Source organism: Oratosquilla oratoria, chromosome 7, assembly GCF_046742065.1.
Source record: "Oratosquilla oratoria isolate Oo_2021 chromosome 7, ASM4674206v1, whole genome shotgun sequence".
Taxonomy (NCBI): domain Eukaryota; kingdom Metazoa; phylum Arthropoda; class Malacostraca; order Stomatopoda; family Squillidae; genus Oratosquilla; species Oratosquilla oratoria.
The window spans coordinates 10317205-10342922 of NC_134783.1; the positions used below are offsets into that span (position 1 = coordinate 10317205).

The 25718-nt window shown below is 40.1% G+C and overlaps 2 protein-coding genes across 5 annotated transcripts in view; both read right to left on the reverse strand.

The window, feature by feature from the left end:
- LOC143026744 (uncharacterized) overlaps window positions 1-8991 on the reverse strand; it is a 29737-nt gene extending 20746 nt beyond the window's left edge. The window contains exons 1-7 of the mRNA XM_076187514.1: window positions 8943-8991; window positions 2106-2192; window positions 1875-1891; window positions 1650-1758; window positions 1404-1490; window positions 1184-1267; window positions 558-911 (exon numbers count right to left, since the gene is read on the reverse strand). Of these exons, the coding sequence (XP_076043629.1) occupies window positions 558-911; window positions 1184-1267; window positions 1404-1490; window positions 1650-1758; window positions 1875-1891; window positions 2106-2192; window positions 8943-8991 (787 nt within the window). The remainder of the gene's footprint in view (window positions 1-557; window positions 912-1183; window positions 1268-1403; window positions 1491-1649; window positions 1759-1874; window positions 1892-2105; window positions 2193-8942) is intronic.
- Window positions 7119-25718, reverse strand: part of Ge-1 (Enhancer of mRNA-decapping protein 4 homolog Ge-1) — a 166085-nt gene continuing 147485 nt past the window's right edge. For all 4 annotated transcript variants that reach the window (XM_076187801.1, XM_076187800.1, XM_076187799.1 and 1 more), the window contains 4 exons: window positions 25461-25620; window positions 24482-24695; window positions 17519-17682; window positions 7119-9589 (listed from right to left, as the gene is read on the reverse strand). In XM_076187801.1, the coding sequence (XP_076043916.1) occupies window positions 9415-9589; window positions 17519-17682; window positions 24482-24695; window positions 25461-25620 (713 nt within the window). In that variant the 3' untranslated portion in view covers window positions 7119-9414. The remainder of the gene's footprint in view (window positions 9590-17518; window positions 17683-24481; window positions 24696-25460; window positions 25621-25718) is intronic.

Sequence of the window (25718 nt, forward strand, 5' to 3'; positions counted from 1 at the left end):
CGGGGGGGGGGGGGGGGGGGGCCGGATGTGTCCCCCCCACCCTCTTTAAATCCCTGGAACATATTCTCGTCACTTTCTTCTGTATTGCTCCTCTCTATACTTCTAATCTTTACATTTTTATTAGACATTTGATCCTCGCTAAGTCTTTTGTTTACCTTCCGCTTGTCTGGCTGGTCAAAGTCTACTCCCTCCTCATTTCCTTCCATTTCCCTCAGTAATCCCTCCCCTTTTCCTCTTTCCCTACGTTCCCACTACTCCACGAGCAATTTCCCCCCCACCCTGCAAAAACACTAGGCACTTCTCTTTGCGTTGGGATCCACAGACTTCACTTTTCTTCAGAACGTCTTCTAAGCCGTCCATTCGTTGAAGTGTGTGTGTGTGTGTGTGTGTGTGTGTGTGTGTGTGTGTGTGTGTGTGTGTGTGTGCTTGTGTGTGTGTGTGTGTCTGTGTGTGTGTGTGTGTGTGTGTGTGTGTGTGCGCGCGCGCGTGTGTCTGTGCGTGTGTAACTGTAATGTTGACAGGGTGAAAAAGAAAGACAAGGAAATTGACAGCTTGACTTAGATCTTCATCGCTCCACTTTGCTACATTGTGTTTGCCTTCAAGTAGTGATTTAATTTGAGTATCTGAAAAGTGAGCTCTTAATTTCTCTTTTATATCAGATGTAACAGTGGCAATATCACTTTTAATGTTACCTTGAAGAATAGTAATAAGCTCCTGATATTTTCTGTTTTCAATAAGAAAATTGTCCCTTTCCATATGAACAACAGCAAGTTGCTGCTTTAATGCATGTATGGTGTCATGCAAGAAAGCAGTATGTGTCATCTCACATGTATCCAAAAACTTCCTTTTTCTCAGGATGATGCCTTCCTCTTCAAGTGTAGGATCTCTTCTACTACTATCTTCTGGGTGTTCTGAAAAGATTTTAACAGTTAATTTCCTATTGTAAGCCTTTATTGGGAATGAAGAAAAGGGGGGAAGGGTGCAATGAGAGAGAAAAGTGGGAAGGGAAAGATTTTAGGTGGGGCATGAGGAGTTGCAGGTAAGTAGGTATAGGACATTTCTTAGAATCTGCAGAAGCTTCAAGAAAAAAATGAAGAAATTTGTTTGCAAAGTATAACTAACTATATTAAGGGAAAATTATTCTAATAACACTTGTACAAATGTGGAGAATTGTACTGCTAACCTTTAGCATCAAAAATGTTGTGTATTGGTAGCCATGACTCAGAGATCACAATCTGCTCTCCACCTGCAGTCGAGACGCGGGATGCTGCAAAAAAAAAATAACTGCTTACAATTTTGCAATAATATGTATAGGGAAAGCCCCTAGCATTACGAGATTGCTTTTTGTCACTGATTTTGAATCACATATTTTTTAATTGCACTGATAAATCTTGCATACTAACCTCTGCTATTGGAAGACCTGGTGTGAGGTGGCTGACTTGCATCAGAGATCACAATCTGCTCTCCACCTGCAGTCGAGACGTGGGATGCTGCAAAAAAAAAAAAAAAAAAAAAAAAAAAAAAAAAAAAAAAGGATTAAAATTTTGCAATAGTATATATAGGGAAAGCCCCTAGCATTACGAGGTTGCTTTACGTCACTGACTTTGAATCACATTTTTTCATTGCACAGATAAATCTTGCATACTAACCTCTGCTATTGGAAGACCTGGTGTGAGTTGGCTGACTTGCATCAGAGATCACAATCTGCTCTCCACCTGCAGTCGAGACGTGGGATGCTGCAAAAAAAAAAAAAAAATGCTTACAATTTTGCAATAGTATATATAGGGAAAGCCCCTAGCATTACGAGGTTGCTTTACGTCACTGACTTTGAATCACATATTTTTTCATTGCACAGATAAATCTTGCATACTAACCTCTGCTATTGGAAGACCTGGTGTGAGGTGGCTGACTTGCATCAGAGATCACAATCTGCTCTCCACCTGCAGTCGAGACGTGGGATGCTGCCAAAAAAAAAAAAAAAAAAAAATGCCTACAATTTTGCAATAGTATATACAGGGAAAGCCCCTAGCATTACGAGATTACTTTTCGTCACTGACTTTGAATCACATATTTTTTCATTGCACTGATAAATCTTGCATACTAACCTCTGCTATTGGAAGACCTGGTGTGAGGTGGCTGACTTGCATCAGAGATCACAATCTGCTCTCCACCTGCAGTCGAGACGTGGGATGCTGCAAAATATAGATTTCTTACTATACCGACATCGCATTTCCTTATTTCAATTATATATTACATAATTGAAATAATTTTGTATTACCACAGGTGGCACATTAACTTATATAATATAAGTTAATGTGCCACCTGTGGTAATACAAAATGCACGAAAGGTATGACATAATAAAACAATATACAGCTAATAACAAGGAAAACCGTGACCTAATGGCAATGGTTTGCGAGATGTACTCACCATAGTAGTGTTGGCACTGCTCCAGGTTTAAATTTCTTTTGGGATGTAGGAACGGGAATGCCAAGTAACTCGTACTTCAAATGTCGCTGGAATGCATTTGCTTCAAAGTGCCGGCTGCATATGTAAGAATTGGCTGGATTAAATCTTTCTGCTCGTTTGCAAAACGTAATCCACTTATTTCTCACATATTCATCCTTTGGAAATCTATGGTAAGTTATTTCAGACCCTTTCACATGTGTTTTTCTGCACCCGGAAACTGCACAATGGGACGGCATAGTTATTTTAGTTACGCATAAATATTATAAAAGAAAACGGAGACACGTTCCCGACTCCAGCCACACCTGGACTGATGCCGGAATTTCTACGAACCCTCGGCCAGGTACTTCTAGTGACGTCACTGCGCAAACGACCTAATTATTGGTTAGCTGTTGAGTAGACCTTGTATTCTCTCGATCTTGGGTTCAAGTACGTCGCGCGCGTCGCTCCCTATCCTCCTCGACGCCCGCTTTCGAAGAGCGGGGGGAGTGATGTAGTAACGTGACGCATCCCACGACCCGTCACACACATAGTTGGCAAGCGTAAGTCACAAGGACGTCCCGACCAGCCAGCGGTCAGCCAATCAGGAACTTGCAAAGCTCCTCACGTTCCCGCCAGCCTCTTTTAAAAGGTCGGCGTTTCGCCGAGATTATCAGAACTGTGACTACCAGCACACACAACAACTCTTCGTTCAGCCTTCTAGCCGTCCCATCGAGCCTCGCCATCATCATCTGCTACCGCATCGCTGACGTTAGGCTCCACGTCCAGCTACAACCATAAGCTCCACTAAGCAGTGGCCTTAGTCCGAGCTTCACCTATATTTCTCATGTGACACTTCTAGTGTCGCACCTTGTGGCTATTTACCAAAAGAGATTAGATAGTTTGTGTTGATTTTCATTTGTCCTGCCGTTGTTCCGAACCAAATACTACACACGGACCAGATGGAATTGCAAATTGGATACTGAAAGAGTGTATAGATGAACTGACAAACTATACAAGATAATTTTTTCTCACTCAAAGAGGGAAAGGGGACGCAAGATTGGAAAGATGCAAACATAGTACCAATATATAAAGGAGGAAATAGGGAAGATCCCACAAACTTCAGACCAGTATCCCTCACAAGCACAGTAGTAAAAATATGCAAAAAGGTCATCAGGAACAAATGGACCAAACACTTGGAAGATAACAAAATAATAAACCCCAAACAATTTGGCTTTAGAAGTGGAAGATCATGTACCACAAACCTAATCTGCATTTACTTGAGATTAATTGAGATAATACAAGAAAGGGATGGATGGGCAGATTGCTCCTTCTTAGATTTGCAGAAAACATTTGACAAAATACCACACAAAAAATCAATAAGTAAAATTTAAAAAAAAAAAATGAGAGGAAATAGTTTCGGGACAGTATAAAATTGGAAACAAAGAAGTCAAAAAAGTAAACTCAGAGAGGGACCTAGAAGTAATCATCTCAAGTGACTTGACACCTGACAAACATGTAAATAAATTATTTGGAGAGAATTACAACTTATTAAGATCAATGAAAGTGGCCTTCGACTACATAGATGAGGAGATGGTTAAAAAAAGTTATACTGATAAGACCGAAATTAGAATATGCTGTATCAATGTGGGTACCCAGCACAAAAAAGAACACAAGAAAATTAGAATCCAAAAAGCAGCAACAAAAATGGCACCCACACTGTCAGATCTGACATATGAACAAAGACTGGAGAAATTACAATTGTCAACACTAGAACAGAGAAGGGAAAGTGGCGATTTGTTGACCATTTTTAGAATTATGAAAGGGATGGAAGTTCTCGATAGAAACGACTTATTAAAGTGGAACAGAAGAGAAACAGGACATGAAAAGAAACTGAAGAACAGCAGTTATAGAAGAGACCTGAAGAAAAAAAAAAAAAAAAAGCTTCCAACATAGAGTGATCGATGTCTGGAACAAACTGAACAGAGAAACAGTGAATGCCAGAACTATACACGATTTTAAGAACAAACTGGATGTGGAGAGATAAGAAAACGGGTCACTATGAGCATAGCTCTCATCCCGTAAAATACATACATATACCAAAGGCTTTTCCCCCCTTACAAGGTGGGGGGGGGGTAGCCAAAAAGAAAAAGGCATAGAAACTACTCCCACCCATTCCATTTCCTATATATTCCACTACCCTCCACCCTTCTCCCTCCATCTTGGCACCTCCTGGATGACGGGTCATCCCTGCATCCTGTCCACTACCCTAGGTCAGAAGCAGTGTCGCATGACACAGCAAGGCTGCTTCATAAATTCGGCAACCCCCCCTCCATCCCATCATGCAGAAAAGGAGAAGACGGGGAGAAATCCCTTCGGGCTGCATCAAATTTTTTCTCATACATGCTTCCTCACCTCCCATATCCCACCCACTCCCCCTCATGCATCACAGCATCATCCATACACAACCCTTCTCCATTCATCCCTATCTTCTGTCTTCTCCCATCCTTCCTCCACAGACATTCCTCTTTGTAATGCCCCTTTCACCCCATCCATCCATCTCATCCTAGGACGCCCCCTTATTTTCACTCCTTTTACTAATCTTTCTTCACTCATTCTTTCCATGTGTCCAAACCATCCCAATCAACCCTATCTCCCAGCTCCCTTTCCACCCCTGTTCTCCTCCTCACCTCCTCATTTCTCACTTTATCTAGCCTAGTAACCCCTATCATACTTCTCAAACACATTCAAACTCCTTCTCTCTTATCTTCCGTGTTTCTGCCCAGTACATTGCTGTTGGCACAATCATTCCTTCATATAACCTCCTCTTAGCATCTATTCCCAAATGTCTATTTCTCATTACACTTTTTAATCCACCAAGGCATTTACTTGCTTCTCTCAATCTACATTCTACCTCCACCTCCACTCCCTTTCCTGCCACATTTGCACCCAAGTATCTAAAACTATCCACTTCCTCCAGTCTTTCACCCTTTATGCTCACTTCCAGCCTGCTGTCACTCTCCCCATGTACATCTCATCACCTTACTTTTGCCCACATTTATCTTCAGCTTTCTTCTTTCACACACCTCAAACTCTGTCACTAACTTCCTCAATCCCTTCTCTGATCCTGCTACAACAAAATACAAACTACAACTAGGTAAATACAGTTGTCCAATCAGTCATTCATCTGTTGTTGCATATTTTACAGATACACCAACCCATACCTGCACCATGCAGCAGCGGCGACAGGAATTTTTAGTTGGGGAGGCTAAGGGGGGGGGCTGAGCAAATTTTTTGAGGGGCTAATAATAATATGATAATACACATATATTATCCTCATTTCAGAAGGGGAGGGGGTTAACGGTTGGGCTAGCACTGATGGCTGACAAATCTTTAGCCCTGGCAATTAAAAATTCCACTTGATAAAATTATTTCAATGAGCGTTTTAAATTTTCAATTTGCTCATTTCAGTTGGGGGGGGGGGGCTGACCACTTTTTTGGGGGGGCTCAAGCCCCCCCCTGGCGCCGCCACTGGCACCATGCCGCACAAGAAAGAACTTTATTTCTGTTCATTTACTTCATATTTACCTGTTGTGTTAAATCAATCAATGATACAATATTACCATATCATTTTAAGGCACAGTAAAAGAAACCAATAAATGTATACCATATCAAATTGCCAACAATGGTTATTTGCCCATTATTTACTTATCTGGTCCACTCTGTTTACATTTGGCAGGGACAGACTGGTCATTGCACACATTTGTCAGTTAAATGGAGGGTTGAGTGTATCTTATTTATGCAACAGCTCCCCATGGAGTGGATTGTTGTGACCAATTGTTGTCCACAAAACTTGCAATCCATCTATTTATTTATTCACTCTTTATTCATATTGGCTTGTATATGTGTAATTTTGTATGTATTTATGTATATTTTGGTACTGTGTATATTTATATTTTCATTTATGTAACAGCATCCCATGGAGTGAATTGATGTGACTTTTCCTAGTTTCTCTCTTATTTCTGTGTATATGTTACCTTCCCTGATTTTCCTGTTTACTCTGAAGATGTCATAATGGACAAAAACATTTAGTATATCATTCTTTTGATTTGCCCATGGTTTCTGAAAAAAGTATATAATATATACACACACACAGAAAAGCACACAATGGCCTCGGTATCCCATTTATAAAGGGGTGGGATGTGTCAAAACATACTTTTGCTTTTGACATACATACATACATACACCAAGGCTTTTTCCCCCTTACAAGGGAGGTAGCCAAAAAGGAAAAGGCATAAAATCATTCCCACCCATTCCATCCCTGAAAACACTCCACACCCCTCCACCCTCCCTCTTATCTCAGCACCTCCTGGGTGACGGGTCATCCCTGCACCTTGTCCACTGCCCTGGGTCAGAAGCAGTGTCGCAAGACAGCACATCCACAGCAAGGCCGCTTCATTAAATCGGCGACCCCCCCTCTCCATCCCCCCATGCATAACTCTTGCCACTTTTGACAGTTTGTGTAATAAAAAAGCAGAAGAACGGAACCCCAAGTTCCCTTACTCTGCTCCATTTACTCACCTTTTACAGTGTACAAAACAAGGTAGTATTGCTCCTTGCTGCAGTCATGTGGGTGGTAAAGTTGAGATAAAAAAGGTCACAATAAATCCTTAAATATTATATTTGGACTTTATTGATATAAAACATAAAGCACTTAGTTACAAACGTTCCACCAGCAACTAAACACGGTAGAAAAAAATTATATATAACTATAAATAAATCATGTAATAATAGACTATGTGTAACTAATAACTGTACACAGCCTACCTTATATTATACATTTTCCTAACATTATATAGAAAGAAATGATACCAAATAACTCAAAAGTGATAGAAACTTTATTTTTGTTAAGCCTTTAGACAAATGACAAGGGTTGAAGCCCAAGCTGCAAATGGTAGTTATACCACAGGAATTTCCATTCAGGGTGTTAAGTGGGGTCCTAATGGAAGGCTGCAGCTGGGCAGTTGGGAACTTGTTTAAGATGTACATGTCATCCCTCCAAAGAAGACAATAACAACAGATGTGAGTGAGCAAGGTGGTTGGTTACACAAATCTGAGGAACCTAAACATTATGTGCAGCAGTTTCATCTACTCTTCATCATTCCTTCCTCCAATCTCTCTTCTTACTTGTGCTCTCCTCTCAAGCCATTCATAATTATGACAAAAAATTTAAATAAAATACAGCAACACTATCTACTTATCACATCTTCATGTAAGCTATGTATTCCTTGCAAAGATTATAATAAATTAAAATACTGTTTACTTATGGATATATACCAACTTGCTAAGGCAGCATTATGGGCAGAACCATAAATGCAATGTGAATGCATTTGTTCCACACCTAAGAGTTGAGGCTTCCATCTTACATTCTATGACAAAAATATGAAGCTGTTATCATCAGTGCATCACTGCACCCTTTAGCTTAGCAGCAGCCTTTATCTTTCTTAGAGTTCCCCACATTCTGATGAAAACCACTTTCCACATTATAAAAATCTATCAAAAGTTGCATAAAAATACATTAATAAGAGAAATCACAGAAATCTTACAACATATACATATGCAAACTTCTGCACCATATTTTATCTATGAGAGTTAAAAGACCTGGCTGTAAACAGTGATATTTGGTGGGCCACAATAAGGCCATTACTATTTTGCTGTTCATCATCATCATTGTCAGGTGTATATAAATATCATATCATATTTCAGCAGGATCACCACTTCACAATATCAACTCTTCCTTCCTATGACTTTTTCAATCAATCAGGAACATCAGTACTATTCAAAGTGGACAAAGCTTCCTTAACGAATTTTAAAATAATTTGACATTTCAGACAGACTGATTTGAATATCTATTTACTCTGTACTCAATATTCAAATAGAAATCTACTTTAGAGGTTTGGCATGCAATGTATAAGGTTTTCATGCTGATATTGCACTAAGGTTTTGCTCCTCTGTGCATGAAGTATTTGCAAAACCTATATGTGTAGGTAAACCATTCAAGCGATATGTAGTCAGGAAGAAACATAGTTGACAGACTGATAAGAAGAATTAAGAATTTTATCACTCAAAAGACCTAGGTCTTGTTTGCTTTGTCACTTGGCAACTTAAAAAAGGAAGTATTGTATAAAAAAGGAGGGGAGGAAAATAATCACTATAACCATCAACACTGGAGTTTTTCTTCTATGTATATATATAGTTAGTTATGGGAAAAGCACAACTATCATATATTGATAACTCTGTGCAATAAATGGCAATATACTGTTCTGTTCAATGAACGTCTCTTAAGCTGATACCACAAAACACTTGCTACTCCAAAGACAAGTGCTACCACAGCAACAAGGAACCAATTTCTGGAATGCAAACATGCTGGGTTGGTTGTACATTACACTTACAACCACCACTTAAAACTCAATGTTTCCTTTTCACATTAATGCCTTACTTGTGAGGTGGTCATACTGGTATCCACAGGTACTCAAGGTGGTGAACATGTAGTCTATACATTATCATGTTCTAATAGTAGCCCAGAAATCATAAGGTGTAAACTAGTGTTAACAACTTATAATATGGCAGCTATCCAGTGTTAGCCCATGAAACAAGAAGTTAACTTCATTCCCATATGACTGCAATTTGACCTTCTGAGCATCACCCAAGCATAGTTCTTATTCACTTTGATGGCATCTTTAGCCGCAATATCTAAATGACACAGGCAACCTAGGCTGATTACCATGACACCTAGGACAGCATTGCAGAAGTCACAACTGCATCCTTCACACCAGGGCAAGGCAACTGCAACAGTAATAAGCACTACAAAGTTCCCAGTTGTCGTGGTGACCACATTATACTGTTACCCCCAGAGAGCCATCCCTTTTCCAAGCTCCTGCTGCTGTTCCAGCAGCTTCATGTGCTCCATCTTAAGTGGCTATGAGATGGTTGACAGCCATAAGGAGCAATTTGACCTTTTTGTTGGAAGGGTTGGTGGAAAGAAATGTACTTAGTTGCCGCTGAAAACCCTGCAGGACGGAACGCATATGTTCCTGAGTCACAGGATGGTCACAGTCCAGGTTCATAACAGCTTCTTCTAGGTACCTAAGAGGAAAGAAAACCTATTGTTAACACCTTGGTAAATCAATCAATCAATCCTTTGCCCCAGGTTTCTCCTCCAGGAGAACTTTGGCTCCCATATAACCAGCAACAGCCACCAGATTAGCCCACATGTCACTTGAGGAAGAAATGTTTCATTGTCTGGGTAGGGCTGGGGCAACACAGTATAGGATACATTTGTTGTTTTCTGTGTAATAGTTACATCTGAAGCAGTTGGTTTTTGTGGCCAGGCCTATTCTATGCTGGTATTATTTTAGTACAATGGAGAGAGTAAGTGGTTTGAGGTAAATGCAGGACTTCATCTGGGATGTGTCATGTCACCATGGCTGTTCAATGTGCAAGAGGTAAATGCAAGGGTAACGAGCCAGGGATTGGAGATGGCTGAAGAAAATGGAGAAAATTGGAAGATAAGCCAGTTGTTTGCTGACAACACTCCCTCTCTTCCTCTCCTAATCCTCTCAATCAAGATCCTCCCATAAGCCTTCCCAACTACACTTAACAAGCTAATCCCTCTAAAACTACTACACTCACAATTGTCCTCTTTTCCCTTGTAAAGCGGAACTATACAGGCACTCCTCCAGCACTCTTCCCTCTCTCCAGCAAACCATTAAATAACCTCACCATCACTGTACCTCCTTTCTTTAGACATTCTGCATGGCATCCATCCAGACCAGGTGCCTTACCTGCTCTCATCATCTTAACAACTGCCTTCACTTCATCCTTCCTTATTTCTCCTCCATTTTCCTCACTCATCACTCTCATTTTCTTAGCATTTCCCACTGCAACTATCTTTCCTTCCCTATCCTTCACATTTAGCAGCTCACTAAAATACTCTGCCCATCTTCCCCTACTGCCTTCTCTTCCATTATCATCTCTCCATCTACACCTTTTACCTTTTCTTCTCTACTTGATTTTCCTCCTCTTCCTCTCTTAATTTCTTTCCAAAACATCTTTTTATTACTTTCAAAATTTTCTGTCATACTCTTACCCCATTTCACATCTGCTCTCCTCTTTGCCTCCTTTACCTTGTGCTTTACTTCTCTTTTCTTTTCTTTGTGCCTCTCATACGACTCCCTCGTCCTTTTGTAACCAATCTGTGAAAGCTCGCTTCTTCTCTTCTACAACCTTCTTTGTTTCCTCATCCCACCATTCACTACCCTTCCTTCTATTTCCTCTCATCCTTCTTGTTCCACACACCATTTTTGCACACTTTGTAACTCCCTCCTTGAACCATCCCCATTCCTCCTCCACTCCTAGCTCTACTCTATTCTTCACTCCCTCCCACTCCTCTTTCAGCTTCTTGTACTCCTTCTCATTTTCCATTTCATGTAAAGGGTTCACTCTAAGCACCTCCCTACCTTTTGTCCTTTTCCTCTTTCTCCATATATCCTCCACTCACAACTTACCTTCCACCAAAAAATCTGATATTCCCCCACTCTCTCCCCCTAGCACATGTACATCCTTAACTCTTCCTATTATGCTCCTATCTACCACTACATAGTCCATTAATGCTCTATCTACCACCCTTCCATCTACCACCCTCTCCCATGTGTACTTATGCTTGACTTTCTTCCGAAATACTCTATTTGCTATCATCAACTCTCTTTCTAGACACATCTCTACCATCAACTCTCCACTACGATTCTTTCCTGGAACTCCACATTTCCCAACCACTGTGTCAATTGGTTCATTTCCTACCCTAGCATTAACCCCTTCCATACGGTGCCGCACACGTAGGCGTCATGGGGAGCGAGTGTATTCGCGAGGCTGCCATATCGGCGTCTTGATTATATTTATTGTAGTCGCCCCTCCATAATGACATTCTTTCTAATTCTTTTGTAATCGCATTTTCTATGGTTATCAAAATTCACGGGTGAAGAGAGAACGATCGATATAAGCGGTGACTATATTTTATGATGCGAGTATTATTACGACATGTCGTACGGCTGGCATTGGCTGCTGCCACCGAGATCCAAGTCCATGACGCCTACGTGTGCGGCACCGTATGGAAGGGGTTAAGGTCTCCCAATACTACTACATTGACATTCCCCCCTAATCCCTCTATGCACTCATTTAAATCTATCCAAAAAGCCTCCCTTTCTTCTACACTCTTCTCACTACCAAGCCCATATGCACTTACGAAAACCCACATCTCCTTTCCCAGTTTCACCTTCATCCACATTATCCTTGAGGAAATCTCCTTCCACTCCACTACACGTTTACCTATCTCTTCACTTACTAGTATAGCCACCCTTTCTCTCCCTCTCTTCACTCCTGAATACCTCCCAATTACACTCCCAAACTCACACTTGCCCTTCCCTCTCAACTTAGCTTCACTCAAAGCCAACACATCCATCTTTCTTCTCACAAACATACTACCTATCTCTTCCCTTTTACTCTCATCTGTACCACATCCATGCACATTAAAAAACTCAAACATTAGGGTGCTGGTTGGAAAACTCCTAGACCCGCTCATGCCTTTACTTTTTTTAGGAATGTCCCCTGTGGGGCTACAGGGAGAAGGAAGCCTGGTCCCAATCCCCGTCCCGTTTTTCTCACCTCTTACGATCCAAGTGGAAATACTTGGTGGCAGTATTCTTTTCCCCTTGTAGCCGAAACAAGGAAATGAAATTCAGAGAAATGGTACAGGACAGCAACAAGGGGTTGGGGGACAGCATAACGGAGGGACAGTAGCAGTATAATAAAAGTTTCATCATTTCTCTGTGAGCAGAGTCCTCCTCTATCACAGACATTATATGTGGCTCTGGTCTGTAGGGGCACCCCATATAGACCCTAAAGTATCAACTGTATGCATGCTACTTTGCCATAACAACATGCAGCCAATACCCCAAACAGGGCCTATTTGACGCATGGAATGCAGCACTCAGGTGAGTCAGCATGTCAGGAGGAGGAGGAAGAAGAAGAAGAAGAAGGAGAAGGAGGAGGAGGAGGAGGAGGAGAAAAAAAAAAAAAAAAAAAAAAAAAAAAAAAAGAGTGGGGGTGGAAAATGAGTTGGGAGATAGGGTTCATGAAAGAGTATTGGGATGGTTTCAACATATGGAATGAATGAGTGAAGAAAGAATAGTAAGAGAAGTGAGGAAGGCAGAGGTGGATGGCGTGAACACGAGGGGACAACCAAAGACGAGATGGATGAATGGGGTAAAAGTGGTGTTGGGAAAGATGGAGTTGTCTATTGAGGAAGGAAGGAAGAAGACAGACGATAAGGATGAGTGGAGAATGGTTGTGTATTTACCTAGTTGTATTTTGCAGGAAAAGAGCTATGCTCATAGAGACTCACAGTTGTATCTTTCCGCATCCAGTTCTTTCTTAAAGTCATGTATAGTTTTAGCACTCACTGTTTTCTCTTTCAATTTATTCCATGTATCTATTACTATGTGGAAAGCTGTTCTTTTTCAGATCTCTTCTGTAACTGTCCTTCATAAGTTTCTTCTTGTGTCCTCTTGTATTTTTTCTGCCCCATTTAAGTAGATCATCCCTATCAAGGATTTCCATCCCTTTCATAATTCTATAGATGGTTATCAAATCGCCTCTTTCTCTTCTTTGCTCCAGAGTTAATAAGTTTAGTTTGTCCAATCTTTGTTCATATGTCAACATGCTGAGTGTTGGTGCCATCTTTGTTAGTGCTCTCTGAATTCTTTCTAGTTAATGTTTTTTTTTTTTTTTTTTTTTTTTTTTGTACTGGGTGTCCATAGTGATGCTGAATACTCTAATTTTGGTCTTATCAGTGTAACTAGGATTTTCTTTACCATTTCCTGGTCCATGTGGTCAAAGGCCACTTTCATTGATCTTAAGTTGTAGGTTTCTCTAACTATTTAGTTTACATGTTTGTCTGGTGTCATGTCATTTGAAATGATCACTCCTAGGTCTCTTTCTGAGTTTACTTTTGTAACTTCTTTTGTTCCAATTTTGTATTGACCGGATATTCTATTTTTGCTTTTTCCAAATTCCATTATACTAAATTTTCTAATGTTGAAATTCATTTCATTCTTTTTACTCCAATTCCAGACTTTGTTCAGATCTCCCTGAAAAGATTTACAGTCTTCTTTGTTACCCACTCTCTTCAATAGTTTTGTATCATCTGCAAAGAATTTTATATAGCATTTAATTCCGTCGTCCATGTCATTTATATACAGACGCTCCTCAACTTACGTTTGTTATGTTCCGCCTTTGTAATCCTTTGTAAGTTGAAAATGAACATAAGTTGTTACTGTACTATACATCCGTAAATTCTATTACCGTATCTTATAAAACACCCCTAAATCATTAATTATACACATAACATTGTAAAATAATAACATTAATTTCAAATAAATTAAATTCAAGCAACATAAATTGAGATGGTGGAGGATGAGGATGAGGCAAGGCATGTTCAGTTTGTCGTTTGTGCAATGTAAACAATGGACGCAGCGTCATGCGCAAGTATCGTTTGAACTACGGAGAGCGCGCCAAACTAAAAAAATTCACTCAAAAAATGTTTTTTTACAATTTTTTTTTTTTACAGTCAGTTCAAATGTAAAATCGAAAAAACGTAAAACGAATGAATGTAAGTAGAGGAGCGTCTGTAAATAGCAAACATTATCGGAGCCAACACAGAGCCTTGGGGTACTCCACTTATCATGTTTACCCATTTTGAGTTCTTTTCTCTAAGTATCACTCATTTTCCTTCCTTCCATGAAGTCTTCCATCCATTCCAATAATTTTCCTTGTATTCCACCTATTACTTCAATTTTTCTTAGTAGTTTTTTGTGGTACTTCGTCAAAAGCCTTTTGTAGGTCCAGGAAGGCACAATCTGCCCAGTCATCTCTTCTTGTATTATGTCTAGCAATCTTGAGTAAAAGCATATGTAGTACAGTTCCAATGCTGGATGGTGTCCTGAATGCAAGTGTACCCATGTTAATTGTGTTAGGTTGTTGTTGTTGTTGTTGTCATTCCCTAGACTGTCTGTCCAAGCAGTCCCGTCTCCCCAAGGAATGCCATAGCCGAAACTGGGTTTTCCCACAAATCCTTTATAGAGTGTATGTTGTGTTGTTTGCGTGCATGATTGTGTATAATGCAGTCTTCCATTATGTGTTGTATGGTATGGGGTGAAGTGTTACATCCTGGGCAGCTGTTCACAATGTGGTCATCCAGCCTCTTTTGGTAGCTTAGAAATGCTGGGTGGTGGCCGCACCGCAGTCTGGCCAGGTGGACTCTGTCCTTTCTTGGGAGAGAGGAGTCAGAAGGGTGGATATCAGGGGGTCTGGCATGCAGCAGTGTGTTGTCTTTCAGTGTGTTAATGGAGCGGTGAGTGATATGATTATGAATATGTTTCCGGAGGCTGGTATTTGGTGGTTGTGGAGGAAGAGAAGAGAGTATCTGTGTGTGATACAGGTCTTTGGGTGTTGTTTTAATGTTTCTTGGTGTGTGTGGGTGTTCTGCTATGTAGTGTAGCGGGTGCAATGTGTTTGTGGCTGCGGCAAGTGTTTCTGTGCCTCTCATGTCGAGGTGGTCCTTGACTTTGAGGACTTTTGTTTCATGGTGTAAATGGTCTGTAGGTGTATTTGTGCAGCCTGTAATTGTTTTTAGGGCTTTGTTTTGTATGATTTGAAGGGTGTTGTGGTGTGTCTCACTGAGATTAGGAGCCCATGCAGGACTCGCATAATTCATCACTGAGCGTATGCATTGTTTGTATATTGTTGTATTAGTTTCTTTGTTTTGTCCAAATGTTGTTCCAGCGATTGAATTAAGTGCGTTAAGTCTAGGTGTGCATTTGTTTTTTATGTTTGTGATGTGTTGTTTGAAAGACATGGATGTATCGTATGTTACACCAAGAATTTTCGGTGTGTTTGTGTGTGGTATTAGAGTGTTGTTGATGTAGAGATGAGGTGTGTATTTGTGTTCTTTTGTCCAGTTGGTGAGAAGTGTTGCTGTAGATTTGGTTGGAGCTATTTTGAGTTTGTTTGTGATGAACCATGTGTTGAGTGTATCAAGGTATGGCCGGATTATTTCTGCAGCTTTGTCTGTGTTACGATGTGTGCATGTGATTGTTATGTCGTCTGCGTAGGAAGAGATTTGTATTTCTGAGGTGTCTGGTGTGGGTAAGTCATGCATGTATTGATTAAAGAGCGTGGAGGATAGAACAGAGCCCTGTGGTACTCCATTCTTAATGTTTCTGATGTGCGATGATTGGCCATTATATGACACGTATGCATTCCTACCTGCCAGATAATTGGCCAGCCATCTTTTGGTGTTATTGTGCATGTCTGTGTTATATATTTTAATTGTTAGGTTGTGGTGGGGGATAGCATCAAAAGCTTTACTAATGTCCAATGTTATAAGAAGTGTTCTGTGGTGGGGCCTATCTGAATTGATGCCATCTAAAATTCTTTGTGTGAGGTTTATCAGAAGAGTGTTTGTGGAGTGTAGTGGCCTAAAACCGTGTTGTGAGTCAGCAAGGGGAATATGTGGTGTGACAAGTTGAAGTATTAGGCATTCAATGACTTTAGAGGGGGTGCAGAGAAGTGTGATTGGGCAGTGTGATGTTGGGATTGTTGGGTCTTTGTTCGGTTTTGGAATGGTGATTATTTTACCATGCTTCCAGATGTCGGGTATAGTGTTGTGTGAATAGCTGTAGTTTGCAATGTTTGTGAGTGCGTGTATACCTTGTGGTCCAATGTGTTTTAGATGGATGTTACTTGTGTTATCAGGGTCACAGGCAGATGAGTGCTTGAGATTATGTATTATGTGTTTTGTCTGACTGTCTATGAAGGGTGTATAGGCTGAGTCTGTGGGAAAGTCTATCTTATGTCGAATAGTGCGTCGGTCGTCAGGGTGAGAAGTGAGATGGCTTGTCTGTGCAAAATGATTTATGAGTGTGTTTGCTTGTTGTCTGTTTGAGGGTAGATTGTCTGTTGTTGTGATTATTGCTGCGTGAGAGCGTGTTGTGTTACTGTTGGATAGTTTAATGCTGTTGAGTGTTTTGTACAATTTGCTGGTGTTTGTTTTGTGATCAAGTGTATTGATAAAGTTTTGCCAATTTTGTGTTTTTTGTTCGTGTATTTTATTGGCAATCAGTGTTTAGTGTTTGTATTTGGTCTGCTATGTTTTGAGGGATAGGTGTGGGGGTATTGTGTTTAAGTATGTCTTGTTGTCTGATAAGGCCTTGTATTTCTGGTGTGAAGTTGGGGTTGTGTGATTTTCTGTTGCCTCTAGGGATGTATCTCTTGTCTGCATTTTGTATGATTGTATTAAAAGTGTGCACAGCAATGTTTATGTTTGTGATTGGTGTACTGTTAAGTGTTTCAAAATGTTGCTCTGTCTCTTCAGTAAAAGCTTCCCAGTTAGCTCTCTTGTAATTGGTGTATGTGTGTCTGTGGCCAACTGGGGTGCATCTTGTTTTGTCCTGGAGCCGCAGCGTCTAAGTTGTGGGACCACCCCCCAACCCCAAGAGTTGGGGGCCAAACGGCGGAAACCAGCCCTGGCCACTGGCTCTACGCAGGTGGCATCGATCCCCAAGAAAACAAGATTGTGTTAGCTTATCTAGTGGGGTTGTTGTTTGAATTAATTATGTTTAGGTTGGGGAGTTCTTCAATTAGCTTGTGTCCTATTTGATCTGCTGTTTGTGTGTTCAGCGAGATTGGATGCTGTGGGTTCAGATCACCTGTCAATATGCAGTTTGTTAACAAGTTGACTAGTTGGATTTAAAGGATGAAGCCTCTTGGTGTTAATGTAGTGGGTGGGATATATATGTTCATGATAGTGTAGATTGTTTCCTTTATTTGTTTTGATTCTTATTATTTCTGTTGTGGTATCAGCAAGCATTTGATTTCTCTATTTTTATTGGAGACATGTATGCTGTTGTGAGTTATATGAAATAACAATATTGCAAGAATTAAAAGACTATGAGTACTTACTTTAGTTTTAAATCAGTGTATGAACTAAAGTCATGGGACAGTTGATTGATGAGGGATAACAAGACGTCTTGACTCAGAGGACACGGCAGTTGGTTAAATACTTGATGAGGATTGATGCGTTCACATACAAACACTACTAAACTCAGATCTGATGCTGAAAGGGCCTGAAACAAGAATATAATTTGTCAGTCACATGTAACCCAATTGTAAGCTAAAATAATATACATACATACATATACCAAAGGCTTTTTCCCCCTACACGGGGGGTACCCAAAAAGAAAAAGGCATAGAAACCACTCCCACCCATTCCATTTCCTATATATTCCACTCCCCTCCACCCTCCCTCTTATCTTGGCACCTCCTGGATGATGGGTCATCCTTGCATCCTATCCACTGCCCTGGGTCAAAAGCAGTGTCACAAGACACAGCACATCCACAGCAAGGCCGCTTCACAAATTCAGCGACCCCCCATCTCCATCCCCTCATGCAGAAAAGGAGAAGACGGGAAGAAATCCCTTCGGGCTACGTCACATTTTTTTCATACATACTTCCTCAACCCCCATCCCCCACCCATTACCCCTCATGCATCACATCATCATCTATACACGACCCCTCTCCATTCACCCCTATCTTCTGTCCTCTCCCATCCTTCCTCCACAGACATTCCTCTCTTTTGTAATGCCCTTTTCACCCCATCCATCCATCTCATCCTAGGATGCCCCTCATATTCACTCCTTCCACCTCTGCCTTCCACACTTCTTTTACTAATCTTTCTTCACTCATTCTTTCCATGTGTCCAAACCATCCTAATACTCTTTCATCAACCCTATCTCCCAACCCCCTTTCCACCCCTGTTCTCCTCATTTCTCACTCTATCCAGCCTAGTAACTCCTATCATACTTCTCAGACATTTCATCTCAAACACATTCAAACTCCTCTCTTCCTCTCTCATGTTCCATGTTTCTGCCCAGTACAATGCTGTTAGCACAATCACTCCTTCATATAACCTCCTCTTAGCATCCATTCCCAGATGTCTATTTCTCATTACACTTTTCAATCCACCAAGGCATTTACTAGCTTCTCTCAATCTACATTCTACCTCCACCCCCACTCCTCCCTTTCCTGCCACATTCGCACCCAAGTATCTAAAACTATCCACTTCCTCCAGTCTTTCCTGAAACTGACTAGAAATATATATCAAAAGAGCTTTACCCTTAATTGGGGGGTGGGGGTACGGGGGCCAAGTCATAGCATACATCCACTAAAACTTGCTGAAACAATATCATCTGGAGTACAACAATTTGCTTCTGACCCAGGGCAGTGGGTGAGATGCTGGGATGACCCATTGTCCAAGAGGTGCCAAGATAAGAGGGAGGGAAGAGGGTGGATGGGAGTGGAGTATGTTGGGGATGGAATGGGTGGGAGTGATTTTTATGCCTTTGTTTTTTGGCTACCTCCCTTGTAAGGGGGAAAAAGCCTTTGGTATATATATTTACCTAGTTGTATCTTACGGGAAGGGGAACTACACTCATGGTGTCCCACCTTTGTATCTCGCAGTGTCTAGTTTGCTCGTAAATTCGTGTATGTATTGCACATAATATTGTTTTATCCAGCTTTATCCAAGTGTCCACCACTCTGTGTGGAAAACTTTTTTTCTTCAGATCGTACAAGTCCTCTATATCAAGTATTTCCATGCCTTTCATGATTCTATAGATGGTCAGTAGGTTTGCCTCTCTCTCTTCTTTGTTCCAAAGTCGGTAACTTCAATTTAGTCAGTCTCTCTTCATATGACAAGTTTGAAAGTGCTGGGGCCATTTTCGTGGTTGCTCCTGGATTCTTTCAATTTTCTTTATGTTCTTTTTGGTACTGGGTGACCATAATGTCGCAGCATACTCCAGTCTAGGCCTTATTAATGAGACTAATTTCTTTTAATAATTTCTTCATCCAAATAGGTAAACACAACTTTTATTGATCTTACCAAGTTAAAGGATTCTCCAACAATTTTATTCATTTCTTTATCAGATGTCAAGTTGTTTGAGATAATTACTCCCAGGTCTTTTTCAGATAGGGGGTGAGGTAGTATGTGTGAGCAAATTTTGACACAGCTCGAAGGGATTTCTCCCCGTCTTCTCCTTTATGCATGGGGGAACGGAGAGGGGGGGTCGCCAATTTAATGAAGCGGCCTTGCTGTGGATGTGCTGTATCTTGTGACACTGCTTCTGACCCAGGGCAGTGGACAAGGTGCAGGGATGACCCGTCATCCAGGAGGTGCTAAGATGAGAGGGAGGGTGGAGGGGTGTGGAGTGTATTCAGGGATGGAATGGAGGGAATGATTTTATGCCTTTTCCTTTTCGGCTACCTCCCTTGTAAGGGGGAAAAAGCCTTGGTATATGTATGTATGTATGTACTTTCTTTACCTACTTAGTTCCAATTGTATATTGTCCTGATATTCTTTTTTTACTTTTACCGAACTCCATTATGCTACATTTTTAAATGTTGAAGTCCACTTCACACTTCTGACTCCATTTCCAAACCTTGTTTAGGCCTCTCTGTAGTGATTCGCAGTCCATTTCGGTTTGCACTTTCCTCAACAACTTAGTATTGTCTGCAAAGAAGCTCACATAACATTCCACATCATCATCCATGTCATTAACATAAATAGCAAACATTATTAGAGCCATTACAGATCCTTGCAGGACTCCACTAACCACCTCCTTCCAACCTGAATACTTTTCTCTGAGTACTACTCTCATTTTTCTACCATGCAAGAAATCCTCCATCCAGTTTAGTAGGTTGCCTTGTATCCCTCCTATGTTTTCTAATTTTTCCAATAATTTTTTGTGTGGTACTTTGTCAAAGGCTTTTTGTAAGTCTAGAAAAGCACAATCAGCCCATCCATCCCTTTCTTGTATTATATCTATTAGTCTTGAGTAAAAACAGATTAAATTTGTGGTACATGATCTTCCCTGTCTGAATCCAAATTGTCTTGGGTTTATTATATTACTTTCTTCCAGGTGTTTTACGAATCTATTCTTGATAATTTTCTCACAAATTTTGGCTATAGTGCTTATTAGGGAGACTGGTCTGTAATTAGTTGGTACTTCCTTGTTTCCTCCTTTATATATTGGTACAATGTTGGCATTTTCCAGTCCTTTGGTATTTTTTCTTCTTTGAGTGAGCAACTATTATGTTGTATATTTTGTCCATTAGTTGTTCTTTTAGTATCCAGTTTGCAATTCTGTCTGGGCAATGTGATTTCCTAATGTCAAGGTTAATTAATGGCTCCATTATTTCTTTTTGTGTTATTATCATTTCCCTCATAGGGAAGATCACATTTCACTTCCTTCGCCCCAATGCAGACTTGAAGTAATTGTTCATGACTTCAGCCATTTCTAGATCTTCTGTGTATTATTTCCTTGGCGTAGTTCCGCCATTTCCTGTTTATTTTTAAGTTTACCATTCACATATCTATAGAATAGTTTGGTTTTATCTTTACATTTTTCTATGATGTCTTTTTCATATATTTTTTTCTTCTATGCACACTTTTACATACTCTTTTCTTAAGTTTATATACATATATATATATACATACATACATATACCAAGGCTTTTTCCCCCTTACAAGGGAGGTATATCCCATTTTCCAGATTTTTTATTTTCTTCATCTTTTCCAAGCTTTGTCTCTTCTATATTTCTCCTCACTACATCTTCTGTTGAACCAGCATTTAATGTGCACCCTCTCTTCTTTCTGTCTTGGTACATACCTATTCACTCCTTCATTATAGATTTCCACCAAGATTGCCTATTTCTCTTCCACTTTTGTCTCTTCAATGTAGAATTTTCCCAATTTGGATTTTGAAATAATTTCTTAAGTTTTCCATAGCCCATTTAGTTGTACATCAATCTTCCTTTTCTGTACTTTTCATTTCTCTATATATATTTCTTCCTTTAGTTCAGCCTTTAGATCTTGTATTCACAATCTTATCTACAATTTCAGGTTCTGTTGTAAATATCAAATCCAGTCTCCATGATTCATTACTTCTGTATTTGGTATTTTCATTGACCCATTATGTCATTGTATGTTCCATGGTCATCTCCAGTAATACATTTCCCCATAGGTCCTCTCTGCCCTTCACTGTCATCTCCCAACAGATTTCTTTGCAGTTAAAGTCCCCCATAAGTACCAGGTTACCTCTGTCCTTTAGTATCTCATTTAATGAGTGCCTTGTATCTTCTAACATTTTTGAATGCTTGTTCTCTTTCCAAGAGCCCATTTTTGGGGGCACATAAATCACCACAAACTTTCTACTTTTCATGTCTCTGTCTTCGACTTTTATCATGATCATTTCTACATTGTTTTTACCCTCAGTAACCTTCGTCACATTCAAGTTTTTCTTGGCCAAGAACATGATTCCTCCTCCCTGTTTCTCATTTCTGTTTTTAATCCAATAATTGTATAACCTGTGTCCAACACTATTAGGTGGTATTGGACCTCTTAATTTCATCTCCACAATTCCCATTATGTCTGATTTTTCATCTGACAAGTTATCACTTAGTTCATTCAATCCTGAGATTAATCCGTCAATGTTAGTATAGGCCATTATTAATGTCTTCTTTCTCCATCTTTTCTCTTTTTGTTTCGTGCACTCTGATGTACCATTTTCTCAGCCTCATGTCTATGACCCTACAATAGAATGCCTTGCTTTCGGTTTCCGCTCTCTTCGCGTTTTTTTCCTTAGCTTCACCTTTCAGCATTTTCTCTTTTTCTATTTCCTCAACACCCATTTCTCTTTTTCTCCATATTTTGTTGTAGTGTTCGCTCCTTACCAACTTACTTGCTTTTTGTAATATGTCTTTACTACTATATGCGATCTTAGTTTTATCTTTAGTGGTCAATTTCTTTACTTAGAATATTGTCCCATTCTATCAACTTCTTCTATATCTTTCTCTACTTACAGGTCACCATCTTGTATTTCTTTCAGATTTGACATTGCTGTTTCTTCTGCCTTTTCTCTCATGTACCTTACGAGATCATGTTTTTTCCTTAGTCCATACACCACGATACATTTTTTCTATCCACTGTATCTTTAATACAAATTGCCTTTTCTTTAATTACTTGAATTACTATCTTTTGCATTTTCCTGCATCTGTTGTTGTACTATTTCTTTAAAGGTAATTTATTAATTTTCTCTGTTTTCATTCTATTTCTTAATCTTTTGCATACTTTCCTCACCTAAGTTTTCTTCAATTCTTTCAGTTATTTCTTGTATTTGTTATTTACCTCTTTTCTAAGTTCTCACTATTGGTAGTGTCATTACTATTCATTTTCTAATATTTACATTTAACTTCTATTATATAATTTTTTATTATCTTGAGTTCATTTGCATGTTTAGAGTTTGATTCTTCAGATTGGATATCTTGGTGTTAGCTTCGTCAGGCATGTGTTATGTCACCCTGGCTGTTCAATTTATACATGGATGGGGTGGTGGGTCAGGGACTGGAGATGGTTAATGAAAATGGAGAAAAGTGGGAGATAAACCAGCTGTTTGCAGATGACACTGCGCTTGTAGCAGGATCAGAGGAGGGATTGAGGAAGTTAGTGACAGAGTTGGAAGGTGTGTGAAAGAAGAAAGTTGAAGATAAATGTGGGTAAAAGGTGATGAGATATACAAGGAGTGAAAGTGGCAGCAGACTGGAGGTGAGTATTAAGGGAGAGCAACTGGAGGAAGTGGATAGTTTTAGATACCTGGGTACGAATGTGGCAGGAAAGGGAAGAGTGGTGGAGGTAGAATGTAGATTGAGAAAAGTGAGTAAATGCCTTGGTGGATTAAAAAGTGTAATGAGAAATAGACATTTGGGAATGAATGCTATGAGGAGACTGTATGGAGTGATTGTGCCAACAGCACTGTATGGGGCAGAAACATGGAACATAAGAGAGGAAGAGAGAAGGAGTTTGAATGTGTTTGAGATGAGGTGTCTGAGAAGTATGATGGGGGTTACTAGGCTGGATAGAGTGAGAAATGAGGAGGTGAGGAGGAGAACAGGGGTGGAAAGGGAGTTGGGAGATAGGGTGGATGAAAGAGTATTAGGATGGTTTGGACACATGGAAAGAATGAGTGAAGAAAGACTAGTAAAAGAGGTGTGGAAGGCAGATGTGGAAGGAGTGAACATGAGGGGGTGATCTACGATGAGATGAATGGATGGGGTAAAAGGGGTTTTGGGGAAGAGGGGAATGTCTGTTGAGGAAGGATGGGAGAGGACAGAAGACAGGGGTGAATGGAGAATGGTTGTACATGGATGATATTGTGATGCATGAGGTGGAATGGGTGGGGGATGGGGGGTGAGGGAGTATGTGTGAGAAAAATTTGACGCAGCCCGATGGGATTCCCCCCCATCTTCTCCTTTTCTGCACTGTAACTCCTGTATTTTCAGAGATTTCCTTCACAGAATGCCCTGCCTTAAACAGGGCCACCATAGCAGCATGTGTCACATTCTATTTCATGTCCACTACCCATTGCCGGCAACAGACACCAAACCACAGAAAATTTATGTAAAATCGAAGGCAAAGCGCAGAGCTCTAGAAATGTAATCGTCCCCCTGTCAAATCTCAAACAGCACAGAGCCTGGAAACACTGCATGCCCTGGTGGCAGCCAACCTTGGTCTTGCTGCCAGGCATACAAAAAAATATCTGGCTCACTTGGGATATTGAGGGCAAGGTACTTCCAATTTGTGGCATAAGTATTGATGTCAGCATTATTGCATCTAAACTTATGGTGGCTATTGTACACTCTATAAAGGATTTGTGGGAAAGCCCTGTTCCAGCTGTTACATTCCTCAGGGAGAAAGGACTGCTTGGCCACACAGTCTAGGGAATGACAATGACAACAACAAATGACTGCACTTTCCAAAGTGCTATCGTCCCCACAAGACTGACTAATGCTATTGAATACATTATGACACACCTGTTTAAACGCAGTATTGAACTGTCCTTGTGAGATGAGTTGCTGGACATGTTGCTGAGCTAGTTTAGGATTTGTGTGGGGCAGGGTTGGTGCTGGTGTATGTGCCCGACTCCTCGCAACCACTGCCTCTAGACTAGCTTGTTGTTCTCGAACTGCTTTCCCAACTTCTTCATGCACTAAGGTACCTATACGTTCACTCAAGGACTCCATTTGCCTGTTGGAATGGTGTAAGGAGGGGCAAAGGTTAGATTCAAATGAGGAAGATAGTTAGCATATCCATTACTACCAATAATTTAACTGTGTAAAATTGAAAATTATATTGCATGAACTTATGCTAAACAAATCCAAAATTTTAAATAAACACTATACAAAGTACATGTACATATCTATGCATACCTACATCCTAACTTCATAGCTGCTAACCCTGTCCATTTTCAGTTATTACTGTCCCACTGGTTTTTGAGCTGCTACCTGTATACACTTCTAATCAATCAATTGATCTGTTGGCTTAGGTCCACTTCCTATATGGATAAAAATAACCCACTACCAGTTATCCTACAATTCCTGAGTGTGATCCTTAGTTACTGACGCTTTGACTTTTACCATTCCACTCCCTACTGACGCTCTCACACTTCCATCTTTGGTCTCCCATGGTTTCTATAGATTATGAAGGGTCACACCTCATTTTTTCAAAAGCCATTGCATTTATATTTTCTTGTTCATTACTAAATATCTTTTCTCATTTTGATATGCTCTATTAAAAATGGTCTAATTTCAAACATTTCAGTAGCCCAATTTCGCAAATGATACCTATTGGTTAATTTTCTACTCAGTTTCAATGCTTTCATTTCTTTTTTCCCAGTTATAACTCAGGTGATAACTCCACTACACCATATTGAAGGAGTTAAGACTGAGTTATAAGTTGAAGCCCTAATTCTAACCCCAACATTTATATATATTTTTTCCTCTTGATACTTACATACTGTGCTGCATTGTTAGTTTGTTGACAGCATCATTTAATGTTGTTAGGTGTGAAGTGAGGGACTCACATACATTGTTCATGGACTTAGTTGCTTTGCTGAAGTTGTCAAGGATGACCTGTTGCCGGTTGCCCACCTCTGACTCAACGATCTGAGTGTCTGCAAATAAAATACCATGGATAAGTTTTATGTTGAAATCTGAAGAGTAATTCATTCTATACATATGAATATACTTTGTTTATTACAGAGTGCCAGAG